Genomic DNA, 17,988 nt, shown 5'->3' with positions numbered 1-17,988 from the left:
AACCCTAAACTAAAGCAGTTGATTTTAAACTAGGAGCTCAACTGTTCAATCCCTGCTGCTGCTTCACTTTGTGAAAATGAGTGGGCCACTTAATCTTCCATTGCAACAAACACAATATAATATTCTCAAAACCACTTCACAGTTATGGGGGGCTGGAACCTATCCCAGCAGCACTGGGCACAAGGCCGAAAACAGCCCTGGACTGGCTACAACTCCATTGCCGGGGACCTTATAGTGTTTAAGTATAAATAAAAGTATATGGGAGAGTTAGTAAATAAAATTATAATTATGGACTTCATACATCATTGCATTTTTCAGCACATTAAAAAAAAATAAAAGTCAATGGAGTACTCCCAACACAAGTGTGACCTTGACCAGTTTGGAAAATGCATCAGATTTAGGAAAAGCATATTTCTGTTCTTCTGTGTCCTTTATTTGTTTAACTTTTGTGAACCTTCTATTTGTTTTTATTGTATGCAAATTCAGAGCAACCAAATCCCTTGAAGCTCATGCACATTACTGCTGTTATTATCACGAAATGAATCCTCTGTAACCTTCCAACAGGCTCTGAACAATGGATGAATAACAGACCGATTGAGTGAATTTTTAAAACAATGTATGTGTTTATACATACTTTGCTTTTTATATCTGCAGAAAGTGTACACTTTATTTGCTGAGTTCATTTTTGCTTTTACATTTATTTTTTTAGTATGTTAATGATTGATGATTAAAAAATATTAATTGATGCATGGCCATGTTACTATTGGGTAAGAGGGGTGATGTGGTCGGCATGACTTAGAGCCCTTGTGTCCTGATTCGGTTCATTACTGGGTCTCTATGTGCACTTTGCTTGTTCTCCCTGTGTTCCCATGGCATTTCTTTGTGAGACTGCTTTCTTCCATGCTGCTAGGGTGAAACCACCTTTACCTGTAGTGAAAGCAATGAGACTGCATATCGATGTGATTATTTGCACTCAGTGCCGGTGTTAGGCCAAACTTATTAGTCTGCCAACCGACTGTTCTGTAGCTAAACCGTGTGACTGGGTCCCCCCCCCAGCTTATGATCTGTGATTTGGTGAATGCCTAATTCATCTTAATGGTGGTGCTGGCCCTATTTGCACTTCACAATCAAGAATCCTTCTACTGAGGATGAATTTCTCCTCTGCATTTGGTGAGAGGCCAAGCAAAAGGACACCTTTTATTGGCTAAATAAAAAGATTACAATATGCAAGTTTTCGAGGCAACTCAGGCCCCTTCTTTGTTAATACCAAGTCTTCAGTTTCCTGTGACTCTCCAAATGACATGCATGTATCAAGTGGTACTCTTTCTATTTAATGCTAGTTTTTCATTAAATTAAATGCTAGTTTATAAAATGCTTTCACAATTTATATCATGATTTGTTAAATTTTGGAAAGCTGCTGAAACATTCTCTAATTCTCTAAATTAAGATGTAATTATATTTTGATTGATTATAAATAAACCGTTTAGGAAATGATTGTTTAAATAAATGTGAAAGTAAACTGTTTGAATAACTATAACTCGTCCCATAAAGGGCCAAATGACTAACAACCAGTACGTATTTTATAAAGTAAACAGATTTAATAAAACTGAGTAAAAAAAAGTGAGTAAGTGAACACAAAGACAAGTAATGTGAGTGTAAAAATAAAGAGTATGACTTGCACTTTTCAGATGCCATGATTTCCTGCAGCTGAATCAGCCAGCAAGTAGTGTGCAGAAAATGTGAGCTGACCCCTTGAAAGCCCTTACTAGCTTGGCTTTTGTAAAATATGCACGCGGGAAAACCCAGTCTGAGTCACAATTAATTACACCTAAATAAATTTCAAAACAAAGTCTTTTATGAATCAGTCTTCCTTTAGGCCCATGATGACTCTTTAGACCCTCAGGGCTCAAGCTCAAATGAGAGAAGTTTGAATTAACCCCGACCTGGCTGAGTTTCCTTCAAATACCATATCAGGTATGGAAGAAAATGATCCGCTGTGGCAACCCCTAACGGGAGCAGCCGAAAGAAGAAGAAGAAGATTGTTTAATCCTAAAACCAGTGATGATTTTTTACCCAAGGCCAATGTTCTTCTGTGATATAATGTGGATGACATCTAGCATCACATGGGGAACAGAGTCAAGTTATCACTCATAAACTAGGGCAGAGTACTTTCATTTTTTTTCTCAGACAACTTTAACTCCTTTACCACAGCCTACAGAAACACAACTGTATTTAGAAATATAATCAAAACTGAAAAGCTTACACAACAAAATCAAGAGCACTTTCAACAATGTAGAGGTTAGGAACATGTGTTGATAGCACATTGCCACACCCACCACACAACAGACCACCGGGATTTGGACCCCTCAGCACCACACTGGAACAGTGGAAGGTTTTTAACGGTGGCTCAAGTGCCAATCCTGCCACCAACCCCCAAATTTTGCATGTAAACTGGGGAACCTGGTGGCAGGGCTGGATGGCAGACCCAGGATGAAGTAATTGCAGGTAAGTACAGTTACTGCTGGCATTTGCAGGATTCGAACCAGCAACCTTCCAATTTGGTACAGATTCCCTTTTTGTACATGAAGACCTTTGGCTATATTTAATTTTGAAAACGTTTCCCTTGGGAAGCTTTACTTAGTGACTGCACCTGTAATTTTTTCGGGAAAGGCCACTAGGAGGCATTTTTGAAGTTTTCTCCTTATGAAATTTATTTAGTGAGCACTTCTGTGCTGGGGCGGCACGGTGGTGCAGTGGGTAGCACTGCTGCCTCGCAGTTAGGAGACCCAGGTTTGCTTCCCGGGTCCTCCCTGTGTGTAGTTTGCATGTTCTCCTCGTGTCTGCATGGGTTTCCTTCGGGTACTCCGGTTTCCTCCCAAAGACATGCAGGTTAGGTGCATTGGCGATTCTAAATTGTGCTTGGTGTGTGGGGGGGTGTGTGTGTGTGTGTGTCCTGCGGTGGACTGGTGCCCTGCCTGGGGTTTGTTTCCTGCCTTGCACCCTATGTTGGGTGAGATTGGCTCCAGCAGACCCCCATGACCCTGTAGTTAGGATATAGCGAGTTGGATAATGGATTGATGGACTTCTGTGCTGTATTCCACCCTGGGCACCCCAAGAGGCTGGCTCACTGTTTGTAGGGCACTGGCACATTCTCACTGTGTTCATATAACTTTTTCTGGACACTCCAGTTTCTTTCCACATCATAAAGATATGCACACTACACAAACAGGTAATGTTTAGTTGTTCTAAAAGAAGTGCATCTGGTTGCATGAGGGAGTTAGCCCTGAACTAGACTGCCACTTCCATAACAAGGATCAGAAGATGGATGAATGTTTTATCTGGTAATTTTTACATGTTTAGTACGTAGTGTTCTGTGGTCACTCAATTGCTAAGATGCATTAGAAAAAATAAGTCAAACTCAGTACAATTTAATATTCAATATAATATTAAAAATGTTGAAAACACTGTTGTTGAAGGAGGAAAAAAAATAATTGATCCTATGCTTAGATCTGAACACATTTTTGCATAAGAAAACAAATACAGTACATGATTGAAAACTTGCACATCCATTTTTTTGCATCACACTAATAAAAATACCAAAATATATAAATGAATAAAAATTCTCACATGTTCTTCATGTCTTCGGCGACCGCTGCTGGCAACCCCCACTGCTCTGATGACCCCAGGCCTACCAGAAGGTGCAGGAACAAAATGTGCTGAGCTAGATGGGGCAATTGAACTGAACGGTAAAGATCTTGGGAGCTGTCCAGAGGCTGTGGTGCTGATTGGTTGGACCATCCACTGCAGTTCCTGGCTGCTTGTAATTGTGTTGAGGCTGGGGATAAATTGACCTCCACTTGACGGACTATCAGGTCCAAACTTCTAGAAATAAAGGTATAGTACAAGATTAGATCACAACTCTGGTCTCCTCGGGTTATATAAAATGTTATTTTGAAAAACATATACAGGCCAAAAGTATATAATAATAATAATTCATTACATTTATATAGCGCTTTTCTCAGTACTCAAAGCGCTATCTACACAGGGAGGAACTGGGAAGCGAAACCACAATCTTCCACAGTCTCCTTACTGCAAAGCAGCAGCACTACCACTGCACTACCTGTGAGGACAAGTAGACACTACAAAACTTCCCCAAGTATTATGTTCTTGTGAAGTCTGAAGAACATGAACTGAGTCAGGCGTTTACTGCTGTAACAGATTATTTCCCAGGATTAGTAGTAAATTGGGAAAAGATATGGTCAGCACAACAACTGATAAACTTTCACACTCCCAGTTTTAGAAACCACGTATCTATCAAAGGATGTGGATCTAACAACTAAGTACTCTGTGGTGGCCTCAGATTTTATATAACATCTTAAGTTTCAAAGGCATTTGAAGACTAGAAGTAATTACCAATACTTAAAAGGTAATACAAAAAGCTATAGTAGAATTCTGTTTTGGCATAAAAACAAAATCCAAGGACTCCATAGCTTGTAGCAAGAAGTGACATTTAATCACAATGAATCACACATTACCCTCAGGCATTTTATTATTATTGTGAGTATATTCTTTTAAAAGTGAGCATGATTGCAAAATTACATTTCAAATAAAGGAGAAATTTCATCAAAGTGCAGGAAGTCAGTCAGTCTTATCTATCCCCACCTCCCTTCTAACAGTATAAAATATATGCCTAGTAATGCAATCTTTAGAAATTAAGGAAGGAAATGTTTTTTTGTTAAACAATAAATACACATTTCTCTGTCTTTACGCAATGAAGGGTGCATTGCACCTTCAGGAGATGCTGAGCAGTGAATCCTTGCACAGCTGTGTCCGTTGTTTGTTCTGTAGTCAGAAATTGGAAACATCAAAGAATGATGCAAGACCAGCATGTACACACGTAAGCACAAAACACTGATGATTCTTAGTGGCTCATCCATTAGAGTATAGAAGATGTTTGTCCAATTAAACCTACAGCAGAAAATGGTGATTCTGTTCATTTATAACGAATACTGACAAAATGGAAAACCTTACTACATTTTACTCTTCTTTATGTCTGTTATGTTGTCTTTATTCTAGTGCTTTTGCAATATTGCCAATGCCAACTCAGTAAAATACACGATATGAAGTATTCAACAGAAAGCTTACTAACTTGCTAAGAGTTAAACTAATCTGAAGTATTTATATTTTTGCTTTACAAAGGCCACTCAAGTGGAAATTCTCTTTGAGGTAAAAATCCACTGCATACTTCATAAAAGCAGATTTTTCAGCTCAAAATACATTACATGAAGCACTGTAGTACAAGGAACTTTAATTATATTCTTGAGATATTATATAGCACATGTTTATTTCACTAAAGAAGCCGGACTACCCTCTTAAAAGTTATATAAAAAAATAACCAAAATCATCTTCAAAACAAACATTGTAATTAGCTTAAATGGAATAATAAAAATCATTTGTGACAAGAGACAAAAGAATTTTGAGTGTTTACTGTGGAACATGGCCCGGACGCAGACAGGCAGACATCGTTTTAAGCACCACAACACGTTTATTTACAATATTTACAAAGGTGAAACACACACAACCCCAGTACTCCACCAAAGTCCAGGCCTTTCTCCAATGCCTTCCTCTCAGGTCCGCCTCCACTCCTCTCCACCCAGACATCGTCCTCTGCACTCCCGACTCCAGCCATCGAATGGAGGGAGGAGACCCCTTTTATACACACCCGGACGTGCTCCAGGTGCCTCCTGATTAGCTTCCGCCAGCACTCCCAAGTGTGGCGGAAGTACCGGCTGCACACCCGGAAGCACTCCAGGTGTCCCTGGTCTTCCTCCCACCAGCACTTATGGGTGTGGCGGAAATGCTGAGGGCCAGGGCTCTTCAGGCATTGGGATGCTCCCTGGCGGTGACCGTGGGCCCCTATAGGGTTGAGCTTCTAAGCTCTGTTCCCATGGTCTCCAACGCCACCAGGACGGTCGCCCCCTCGTGGTCTGGAGGAGGCGTAAGGTACCACCCCCAGCCACTCGCCACAGTACAAAGAACACTGACTGTCCTCGGCCATGGCTGATGGATACTCAAGTGCACCCAAACATGCTGTTTTTCCTCTCTATGCCTCTGGAAAGTCAATTATTTTGGGGGTGCATAAAACATACTGAATGTGATGCTGAACAATCAGTGTCTAAAGATTGTCAATTATACATTACAGTATCATCTCCAGGCAGATGCTTCCAACACAGGGAGAAGTTTAAACCCTCATAGATATAGGTGTGTTCATGCTATCTGGAACTTTCTACCTGCTGGTCCTGAGGTCAAACTTAATGCAAAAAGTTTAGATCTCAATGTACAGCAAACCTTCAAATCTCAACTTTTGTTTTTAATGTTTAAATAAAGTCAGCTGTACTGAATGTTCTGTTCTCATCGTTTTTTTCTTTTGTTCTTATATTGTATTTTAACATGAGTAGCTTTTTATCATCCTCTGGCATCGGGCTCATTATTAAAGGTGCTGTAGCGATTCAAACTACTCACAGCTACTTTGTGCTCAATGATTCTGTCTGATTCCATATCTTGTATGTAACAGATCCATTCAGTGAGAATACCAGAGTCGGGGAGTCTTCCACATTTCCATTCTACAAGTACCTGGGGAAAAATTGTTGTTTTCAGGAAACTGAGAATAAACTGCTTTGAAATGAGATTCTGAGTGGGTTTCCCCATTATAGTACAGAATTAGTAAGCTTTTCATCATTGAAGCCCCCCTATTTCAATGCACTTTCCCACTTATCAGTTTAGATGAATATACTTATCTGTTTTTGTTTTTAAATACTAATGTCCTGTATTTCATGTGTCACATTGTCATTCAGGTGAAATGAAGAGAGAATCAGAAGTATCAGTTCCTTACAATTTTTTTAAAACCTTTTCCAACAGTTTTTGGTTTGATGAGTTTATTGTATGTTTAAATAATCATAATAAATTTAGAGGGAAATATATTTCACTATATCTCACTGTATAAGCATCAAGTGAGCCTCATGTGCTGTATTAGTGAAAGGCATCCAGATCTACATGGGGTTCACTGGTAGAGGTGAGCCTCATTTTGGGTTGAGCTTTTGGCTCCAATTCCTGTGAATTTAATCATATAGTATTCGATTTATTGATTTCTGCAAATGTGGACTAAATTAAGAAATGCTATTGCAATATAACACAGCACCTTAATCTTCAAAAGAGGTAGGGAACACACATGGATTATGAAGATAGACAGGGCCTTGATCTTCAAAAGAGACAGGGATAAGTCAAAGTACAAAGAGAAACCTCAGATGTCAATGAAATCACAACACACATTCAACCTCAAGTCAAATCAATGGACTCTATTTACGCAGTTCTTTATAATGAGGGAGGTCTTCTAAATATCATACAGTATAGCAGCCTGCCTTTTACCTATCGACAGTCTAGGTCAGGACATTAACAGTACGCTCTGTGTAGATTATCAAGCTTAATGAGGTATTGTGGGGCGATGAGGAGGAAATAGGAACACAAATCTATGGAGCTGATATCCAATAATGCTTTAAAAAGTTTATGCCACTGAACCAAGAGTGGCACATTACCTTGGTGTTGAAGAGATGTCAGAATTTATGGATGTCATACTGAAATCTTCCCATCAGCTACCACAAGTGTCAGGGTGAAGACACATAACATCAAAGAATGGGAGAAATAAAAATGTGGGATATTGGCAGAGCTAACCCGTAAATGACAGGAGTAACACAGAGGGAAATAATCTCAAATTGAGTGAACTGTGAAGGCTTCTAATGAGCTTGCACAAAATGACTTTCGCCAAAATTAATCAAGAGGTTGCTTTGTGCATCTGCTGTCTTCATATTGTTTATCACAGATTACTTTGGGCCTTACGACCATACTGATCTGTCACGTCTACAGATTGGAATTAAAACAAAATACTAGTGATTTAAAACTATAAAAACATGGAGATAAAAATGTTTCTTTAAGTAATTTCTGGACACCCCAGTGCTAGGCTATCTTGGAACATGGCCACATGACAGCAAAGAAATGTCCGTCCTAATTAGTTATTTTGTTGTGTCCAAATTGAACAGAAGTTGTAGTTCAATTATATAGTTTTGTGAACATCTTATTAATAGGAAAAGACAAAGGTATTGTCAGTAAACAAGACAGAGTTTGTTAAAATTATAATTCATTAAAAGCAAAATGCAAAGCACTAAATTAGGTCTGGAAAAATTGGTCCACATGAAATACAAGAACATACAAAAATAACATCACCTAATAGCCATAAAATATTTTCAAAAACAGCAAAAACAGCTGTTGAGGAAACAAAAGATATGAAAGAAACAAAATGTGTGAATGAAAAAGTGTAGTAATAGTATTCTCCTTGACTTGAAAGGTAGAGAATTGTTCTGAAAATGTAAGTACTAAGGCAGAAGTGAGCTCATTTCTTTACATTTTCAAAATATTATGAGATTTAAGTATCTATGAAGAGGAAAGAACAGTTGTCATTAACAGCTTAAAAGAATCAAACTTCAATAATAATTGACAAGTGAATGAACTTTTTAACTTATTTCAGTTAAGTGGGAATGGCCTATATAAAGGCTGCTTCAATTTTCATTAAACAATTAATAGACTTTGTTGGGAAATTGTATATCCCAAAATCAACAAGGAAATCACATGAAACTTTTCCTGTTTTGACATATGGACTGTACTTTCTTAAACATGAAATTACCTTTTTAACATATTTTGCTTGACTGAAGAGATTTCGTGTTAAATCAGAACATGATCAATGAAACTACATATCCATAAGCAAAAGAATAGTCAAAGGTTTTGAAATCTGTGACTGTGTAGGCCAAACGATTGCAGTTAGCCAGATGTTCATTGTTTCTGGTAACACAATGTTCCTTGTAACACACACTTGTTAGGTCCAGTTTGGTGAAACTTAATGACTGTCTAACTTGCACCAACAATGGAAAGATCACAGCTATGTAATAACTGTTTTTGTTTTCACAATTACTATATTCAATATAGTATGTCCCACTCTATAGGAAAATTCAAATTTCTTGTTGAAAGTATTCTCAAAATAGATAGATAGATAGATAGATAGATAGATAGATAGATAGATAGATAGATAGATAGATAGATAGATAGATAGATAGATAGATAGATAGATAGATAGATAGATAGATAGATAGATAGATAGATAGATAGATAGATAGATAGATACTTTATTAATCCCAGGGGGAAATTCACACAAAATAAGAATTAACACCAATACTTCAAGACCAAAGGGGTAAAAGCAGAGACCAATGCTGGACAGGATGCCAGTATGTGCCCATTTAGACTCACCACCTCCACCTAACCTACATGTTTCTGAATTCTGAGAGGAAAGAAATGGCACATGGATAGAAGGAGAATGTGCACACTCCACATAGTCAATGAATAAGATGGGACTTGAACCTAGGACTCAAATATAAGACTTTGTGAAGCGGTACCACTAAGCAGGGCGCCATCTTTTTTCAAGTCCTTCTAAAATATAATTCTATTGTGATTTAATCTTGAGTGGTGTATATAAACTGCCTTTAAGGGATGAGGCACTAGACAAAAAGAGTCAACAGAACACTCATAACTTTATTGATGGCTAACTAAAGATTTTCCTTGAGGCAAAAATCTCCTTTTCAAATAATTTCCCTCCCTTCCCAAATCTTTTTAAATATTAACATTACTAAATGGCTTGGTTAATTGATTAAATTAAAAGGAACAATTTCTCCATGTAAAACACTCATAGTGAATGTCAATGGCCTATATCCCATTTAGTGACTCTAAAACAGAATGAAGACACAAATTCAAATAGGCAGAAATATTTAATTAAATCAATATTGAGATTCATTGCAAAGGAAATATTCAAAGGATGTTTCTATCTGCAAAGTCTGTTTTATTGTTTATTGTTTTCTATCCCATAATAAACTTGCTAGCACCAATAATTAAAATAAGAAACACAGAGAGAGAACTGATCTCCTTATATTAAGCTGGCCTAACTATAACGTAATCATAACTGCTTTTTCCTCTGCCACTCCACACAACTCTTGTCTTTCCCAGGATTAAAACACTTTAGAGAAAGAGCTGTTGCCTTTGTTGATGTTGAGACAAAGAGACCCCTTCAACTTGCATGGGCTTATCTTGGCTCTTTTCTCAGTGTCATAGATCGGAGAATTGGTCATAGACAGAATTATGATTCATGTACTTCCTCACCACACCTCCCCGCATCACACTTAATTCTTGACTATGTCACTGCATTGTATGACTATTTTATGACCGTACACTACAACTTTAAGAAATAAGACACTGAATGGCCATTACAATTGAGCATCAAGGCTCCAGAATTACATCCTGGTGGGCACCATTGGCTGCAGAATAACTGATTAGAACCTGTTTATTTTCTACTAAAGCAATATGTTTTATGGGCTTAATTTTTGTTAACTCACTTGTTACATTTCGGAAACCTATTTTAGTTTTAAATAGCTGTGTTTACGTTTTAATTGTTGCCTTTTTTCTTAACCAGCCATCATCATGAAGCAGGGCAGAGAAGAGCAACCACATGCATACCAGGACTTAAGAACATGTCGTACTCTGACAGACTCGGATAATTAAACCTTTTTAGTCTTGAGCAGAGGAGACTACGTGAGGACATAATCCAGGTATTTAAAGTCCTCAAAAGCACTGATAAAGTTGATCCAGCAGTATTCTTTCACCTTAAGGGTGATTGGCATACTCAAAGACACCAGTGGAAACTGAGGGGTAGTACATTTAAAACTGAAGCCAGGAAGCATTACGTAACACAAAGAGTTGTGGGACTCTGGAAACAAACTACTGAGACATGGAGTTGAAGCAACAAAATTTAAGAAGAATCCAGATGAGATATTGAGACAGCTTAGCTATTAGCTAAACAAGCGAGCTTGATGGTCTGAATGGTCTCCTCTTGCTTGTCAAATTTCTTATGTTCTAATGAGTTGCAAATAGAAAAGGAACCATCCGATTTCCAGCTAACATGTTAACGTGCTTCCATTTGAACCTGTGCATATGAATCATGAAGTAAAAATGTTTTAAAATAAAGGAGACAGAGGGGAAAGACCAAGATGTACAAATCTTTTTCAGACTTATGGATAATGTTCTCAGAAAACAAAAATAAATACTACAATGTGATTAAGATTTGTCCTGGAAAGAATAAAAGCACTAACACGTAACATAATTAAATATGAAGTTGATTCATCTGCAAGGCTTGGCTTCTAATTACAGAACTGGTTGGAACAAAAACCTGCAACCGCTGTGGCTCTTCAGAACTGTAACTGAGGTTTCCTGCTCTAAATGGTTACTCAAATTATAGAACACCCTCATAAGTCATTACCTTTACGAAAGATACATCTTAAAACTTTATTATTCCATTTTGTATCATTCTTTGTACCTTTTATATTTGGGTACTTTAAATAGTGCACAATAACTGTTAATAGAAATGAAATCTGGTGTTGTAAGAATTAACTGAATTGAATCTTTACTGCCCTGATGCAGCTTCAGACATTTTGTAAAATAACTGCATTTCTTTTTAGAACATTTCTGAATTTTATTCAGTGGATAATTTAATCAATTTATTTGGAGAATAGAAGATATTCTAAATTTCTTGTAATTATTCTCAAATATGAAACAGCATGTATGATTACAGCATGCTCTATCTTAGAATTAAAGATAAGGTCACTCTGTGGGACCTGACAGTGAATTTTGAAGGCTGTCACCTGTCATATGCCTTCTGTTCTCATACTGCATGAGCATTCCTCACGAATAAATTGCACACAATCTGGAAAATAGCTGCTTAATGTGAGCCTTATTACATAATCAAATAACATAAATGCAGACTCATGCGGTTCATTTTAATTTTAATCAAATAGGAATAAAGGCAGGGAGGAGTACCTCTGACATCTTCAGGATGTATCCTCCTACTTTCTCAAGGCGTGTGCACTACGTGGCTCTGATTACACTAACACTTAAGGGTGTGTTGTTAAAACCACAGCCTGGGATAATATCTAATAATGACCATAATAATTGGGTAAAATATTTATTAGTGATAACCTCACTTATAATAAATAAAAACAGACATGAGGAATTGCCAGAAAGTCAATAATGTACAGCACTGATTGAGATAAAAGCTGTAAAAGTTTGTTCACATCAGAACAAGCTGATGTTTTCTTTCACCAATTTCTTCATAAAAACCGACTTCCAAGTCTTTTTATATTCCGTTTTTGGAAAGTACCTTCACCTTTAAAGGTGTTTTATTAAAGAAAGATTTTTAGACATTACAATAATATATTTGTTTCCTTTCTAGAACATCAAGCTAATGAATATTGAAAAGAGTTAAACTGGTGGTAAAATGCTATTACATATTTCATGCAGAGAAGCACTAAGAGGTTCGCCTGGCAGTTTGATGGACCGAGCGTCAACTTAATGAAAAAGTGCAAAAAAGAGGCTAAAGAATTAGGACTACCAAAACCACGGCTTCTGTTTTATACAAACTATTTCTAGTAACATAAATAAAATAATTAAAAATGGCTTGTATTTCATTTTTTCATGATTATATACAGTACATACATATAATACCATATTTTCTGCGGTGGGTTGGCACCCTGCCTTGGATTGGTTCCTGCCTTGTGCCCTGTGTTGGCTGGGATTGGCTCCAGCAGACCCCCGTGACCCTGTGTTTGGATTCAGCGGGTTGGAAATTGGATGGATGGATGGATGGATGGAATACCATATTTTAACCCATTTAACCTAATTCAGCAGAGGGCTAGAGCTTATCTTGGGAACACTGAGTACAAACCATAAACCAAGCCTGGACAGGATGGCAGTCCATCAAAGACGATTACACACAGCAGTGAGCTCAAATGCAGTTTCTGGAGGGCCTGAGTGGCTGAAAATTTTCAATTGAGCTACTTCCTAACCAGCAGCCAATTTATGTTGCTAACTGAACATAATTTGGCTCCTTAAAAATGTACTTGATGTATGTGAATGTTAAGATTCCCAAACCTATATTGTTTGGTTTTTTTTCTTAAACAGTAGCTAGTTAACAAGGTGTACTGTGCTGCTCCAGATCAAAAAACATTTGGATGATGTTCTCAGAAAAAGAAAGCAAACAATATTTGAAATATTTTGTGTCAAAGTAAGTGCACTGCAAAGTCCCATAATTAAATAAAGTAACATGCATCATTAACAGCAAGAATTGTCTTCTAATTTTAAAATGTGTTTCAATGAAAACCTGAAGCCATTGTGGCCTTCCAGGAACATACATACTATATATACACGTCCCTAAACACATAGACCCTACTCAGTGGCCACTTTGTAAACTATACCAGATTGTTATCACAAACAGCCTATTTCCCCCAAGCAGCCACACTACAGATGTGGTCTGTTGTGAATGGGCTCAAAAGGGAAGGCCAAAACCAGCAAAAAAAATCTTGCCACTCAATAAAATTATTTATTTAAAAAATAGTTTAAAAATTCAATTTTTAGTCAAATAACATAAAGCCAAAAAGACGCACCCAACAAAGAAGCAAAATACAAACCACGAAAAATCCCCCGTGCTAACAACCTAAAAAATGAATGGAGAGCTAAGAAGAGACAAAGAACACAGCTACAATAAGGTATTGCCACAGAAAAGAAGCTGTTGCCACATGTGATATTAACAGACCTCAAGTAACTGCGGCTCTAATGGCTGCAGCACCTGAGGACTATAACTTAATTTGAAATCATGCCTCCAACTAACAATTAACATTATAGATATAAAAACGTCCAGCTAAAGTGAACAATTTATAATTACTGATGAAACACAATTAAGGACATACCCATAACAAAAAAAAATATTAACACAGAAAAAGACAGCAGAATGATATCCAATATTGGAGACCCAGCTAAATTCTACCATGATCAAATATTCTGTTGTTCTTTAAAACTTTAGAATCAGCAAGATGTATGGTCTGAGCAGCTTTGCTATGATTTGACTGTTGGTGTCAGAAGTGGTGGTTCCTACAGATTTGTAGACTACAGTCTCAATTGGTTACAGAGAACAGAGCAATAAGCAAAACAATCCAGTGTGCGGCAGTTATGTGGGTGAAAATTCCTTTCTAAAGAGTGAGGTCAGAGTGGAATGGTCAGTTGTTCAAGCTAACAGAAAGGCCACAAATACCCAAATAACAGTTTCTTAAAAATGGCGTCACGATGCACACATCAGGTGTGAAGCGAATAGGCTACAGAGGCATAGAATCACATTGGGTTTCACAAACAGGAAGATGAGGATACAGATTGCACATGACCAACAAAATTAGTCAACTACTGAAAACTGAAAATAATATTGCCTAGTCTGATGCATTTCAAAATCTGCTGTGATACGGAAGTAACAGATCAAAATTTGTCTTCAACAATGTGAATCCATGGTTCCAATCTGCCTTGTGTTCAAGGTACAGGCTGGTAATAGTAGTAACGTAATGCTGTAGAGAACGTTTGCTTGGTACACACATTATGCCTCTTAATTCCAAACTAACATCATGTGAATGCACAGACTACCTAAGCATTGCTGACCATGAGCAGCACCATATGGTCACAGAGTTCCCTTTTATAAATGGATACTGCACCATGTCACAGCACCGGCATCATCTCAGACATGACAGTGATATTCATCTTACTCCAAGGTCCTCCATACTCCCCAGATCTCATTTCAACAGAGCACATTTGGGATAAGATGGAGCGGGAGGTTTGCAGGATGAATGTGATGATGTGTTGTATACGTGTGTATTTTATATGCAATACATCATTTATTCTTTTTTTGTTTCCTTCAGCTGTTTTTTGCATGCTGCTTTTACACACTGGCCTTTATTACTTGTCGACGAACATTCAAGGTGTAGTTTTATTGTTTAATGTGCAGTGTTCTTTTTTGTAAGGTTTCACATGTTCAACACTATAAATAATGGAATAAAATGAAAACTATATAAATAAAAGTGTAGTGAAGAATAATTTATGTAAATAAGTAATGTTGACCACTATATCTTGCTGTTAAGCTACTAGCAATGTATATTTTCTTCATCCTCTTAAATCTGATAACTTAGGTTTTCTGACTGCAATGCCAAAACAAGAGTTCCTGGTCATCACAAGACAACTTTTTAGCCTGCCAATGTGTTAAAGCACAGTACTTGTCAAACTCCTCTGCCTCGCCTGTTAAACTTGTTACATCGTGCCAACAAATTTCAAGAAATACAGCAGCTTGTGACCTGCCCCCATAATGGCTAGCTTTTTTTTTTTCTTGCTACAGGATTCTCATCAATGTCCTATGTTTCTTAATATTAAAGTGTACATAGAAGATGTCCTCATCCCTGCATCCCCTTGGAGCAGCACCATAATATAAAGAAAGTGTGTGCCTTGCCTCAATTTCAGTTCAGAATATTAAAAGAAAAATGATGCTGTCCAAACGACCACTTCCCACGTAATCAGCTTACCATCACCACAGCTTCTTAAGTTCAAACAGTGTGCAATCTGCATCACTTTCACGGAATCAAAAATATTTTCAGCATGTTTATATATATATATATATATATATATATATATATATATATTGTTTATATATATATATATATTGTTTATATATATATATATATTGTTTATATATATATATATATATATATATATATATATATATATATATATATATATATTTATATATATATATATATTGACGGCATTTGTAGTCTGTGTCACAATCTGATTGTATGGGTGGTTACCTACCAGGTAACGCTTGTGGTTGGCCAGCAATCTGCTAACATCCGCCACGGTGCCCTCAGTTTGTGAGGAGCAGATCATAGAATGGTTGTATATACATATATGTTAGCTGTGATAGTTCTCCATTCAAAACTAAATATGAGTAGCCACCATGTCCTCTCCTACTTTTAACCTTCATTGGCACTCTTAAAGCTCTTTTAGAATATTGTTTACTTACTATATGCTTCCATGGCAAAGTTGTACACCAAACCATATAGTCAGGTAGTTCAAAAAATGAGGATCTAACAGTGTGGTATCTACTCTGTACTCTGAGTAAATGAGCAACTGGAATTCGCCACTTGCACTTGTCTATTAAAGGGTGACTCATTGTTTCTAGTGCTTCTCATCAATTGAAAGGTTTGTGGTGCAGTACCAAATCATTCAAAATGTTCTACAAAGTTGAGTAAAGAAAGGGAAGTGGAATCAGCTTGATGTTGTTGATGGTGGTCTGGATGCAGTGAACAAGTGAATGGGGAGGGCTTGAACAAATGCGTTAATAGGCTTTAGAGTGCAAACAGCTCTTAACAAATACTGGTGGTGGAAGTCAACTCCCATCTTTAGCCTACCTCCACTACAAATCACATGAATTTCAGATAGATACAGTAGATAAGATATGAAAGGCACTATAGTGACAGACAGACAGACAGACAGACAGACAGACAGACAGACAGACAGACAGACAGACAGACAGACAGACAGACAGATAGATAGATAGATAGATAGATAGATAGATAGATAGATAGATAGATAGATAGATAGATAGATAGATAGATAGATAGATAGATAGATAGATAGATAGATTGTTGCTTCAGTTGTTAACAATTGATAAAAGTCTAACCCTACTTGTCACCACAGATCTTCAAGGAAATCTCATTAGCTATTGTCAATATAAGCATTCACTCAACACACCATTTTGCCTCCAGTAGGTGACACACCAGTGAAGCACATAGTGCTGCTCACTGGTTTTCCTTCCACATCCCAAACACATATGTGTTAGGTTATAGCAGCCAGTTACGTGTGCTTGCTGATATCCTATATGAAGAAAGAAATAGCCATGCATTTGAATGAAAATGTATGGAAGCCTGAAAATGACAAATGGATTACTCATTAGTTAGTGAACCGTGATTTTAACATTTCTTAAAGAGTGCTTATTTCTTAGTCTGATCAGTTTAAAATAAAATCAGATCTTTGTCCTTTCTGTACTAAAAACTTGCCTCGTTATTTTAAGTGCATAATAACACCATTAGATGATAAATAAGCAATATAGAAAAAATGTTACTTAAGATGGTGTTAACAGAATATAAAGGTTGGTCATGCAGGCCTAACAGGATCGACTCTTTATACTATATGTTGGTTAACATTACTAATATTACATTAAAATAAAATATTATGAGATCATACATCAGATTGGGAATTTCCCCTTGGGATTAATAAAGTATCTATCTATCTATCTATCTATCTATCTATCTATCTATCTATCTATCTATCTATCTATCTATCTATCTATCTATCTTCATTTGTGTCAAGAAATTGTACAATCCAAATAAACTGCATGACTCATGACTCATTGAGTCTCAGATACTTTGCAGACTATATAAATACCACGTACAGTAGTATTATGTATATCTTATATATTTGTTAGAAACTTCTTTTGTGTTTTTCTTTTTCTTCTACATATTCATTTTTTTCATCTTCACAAATGAGAATGCATTTTGTGGTAGTATGGCATTTACTTGAATACAGTAAACATTATTTCATTTCAACTCAGTATTTAAGCAAGCTCTTCTGCCATTTGGAACTGTCATATGAAATTTTAAAAGTTTTGCATATGCATTTAAATGAATAGAGAATGTATTAGAGCATAGAAGATCTGTTGTAACATGAAATGTGAAAATATCAGTTACAAGTATCGTAAGTTAAAAATGCAGTGGATACTGATGACAAAATGCTAACCGTCATTGTTACAAATAGCTTGGAATATTCAAGTAGGTCAGGCCCCCACACAGTAGTAGTTGTACGTAAATTCTGTAGGCACAGGTACTGTAACTTGAACTGACTTAAGTTCATGGAGCAGAAGACCCCTGATGAGGGAGCATAGTCCTTCTGAAGTGTATCGCCATACTTTGTGGTTCAAGA

At 36.9% G+C, this 17,988-nt stretch overlaps 1 protein-coding gene across 2 annotated transcripts in view; it reads right to left on the bottom strand.

The window, feature by feature from the left end:
- fosl1a (FOS like 1, AP-1 transcription factor subunit a) overlaps positions 1 to 17,988 on the bottom strand; it is a 35,532-nt gene that overhangs the window by 14,855 nt on the left and 2,689 nt on the right. The window contains exon 2 of one of the 2 annotated variants that reach the window (XM_028802862.2): positions 3,628 to 3,879. In XM_028802862.2, the coding sequence (XP_028658695.1) occupies positions 3,628 to 3,879 (252 nt within the window). Of the gene's footprint in view, positions 1 to 3,627; positions 3,883 to 17,988 lie in introns of both variants that reach the window. The other variant, XM_028802852.2, reaches the window with a different exon arrangement.

Source organism: Erpetoichthys calabaricus, chromosome 1, assembly GCF_900747795.2.
Source record: "Erpetoichthys calabaricus chromosome 1, fErpCal1.3, whole genome shotgun sequence".
NCBI lineage: Eukaryota > Metazoa > Chordata > Cladistia > Polypteriformes > Polypteridae > Erpetoichthys > Erpetoichthys calabaricus.
This window is presented reverse-complemented; position numbering and strand designations above follow the sequence as displayed.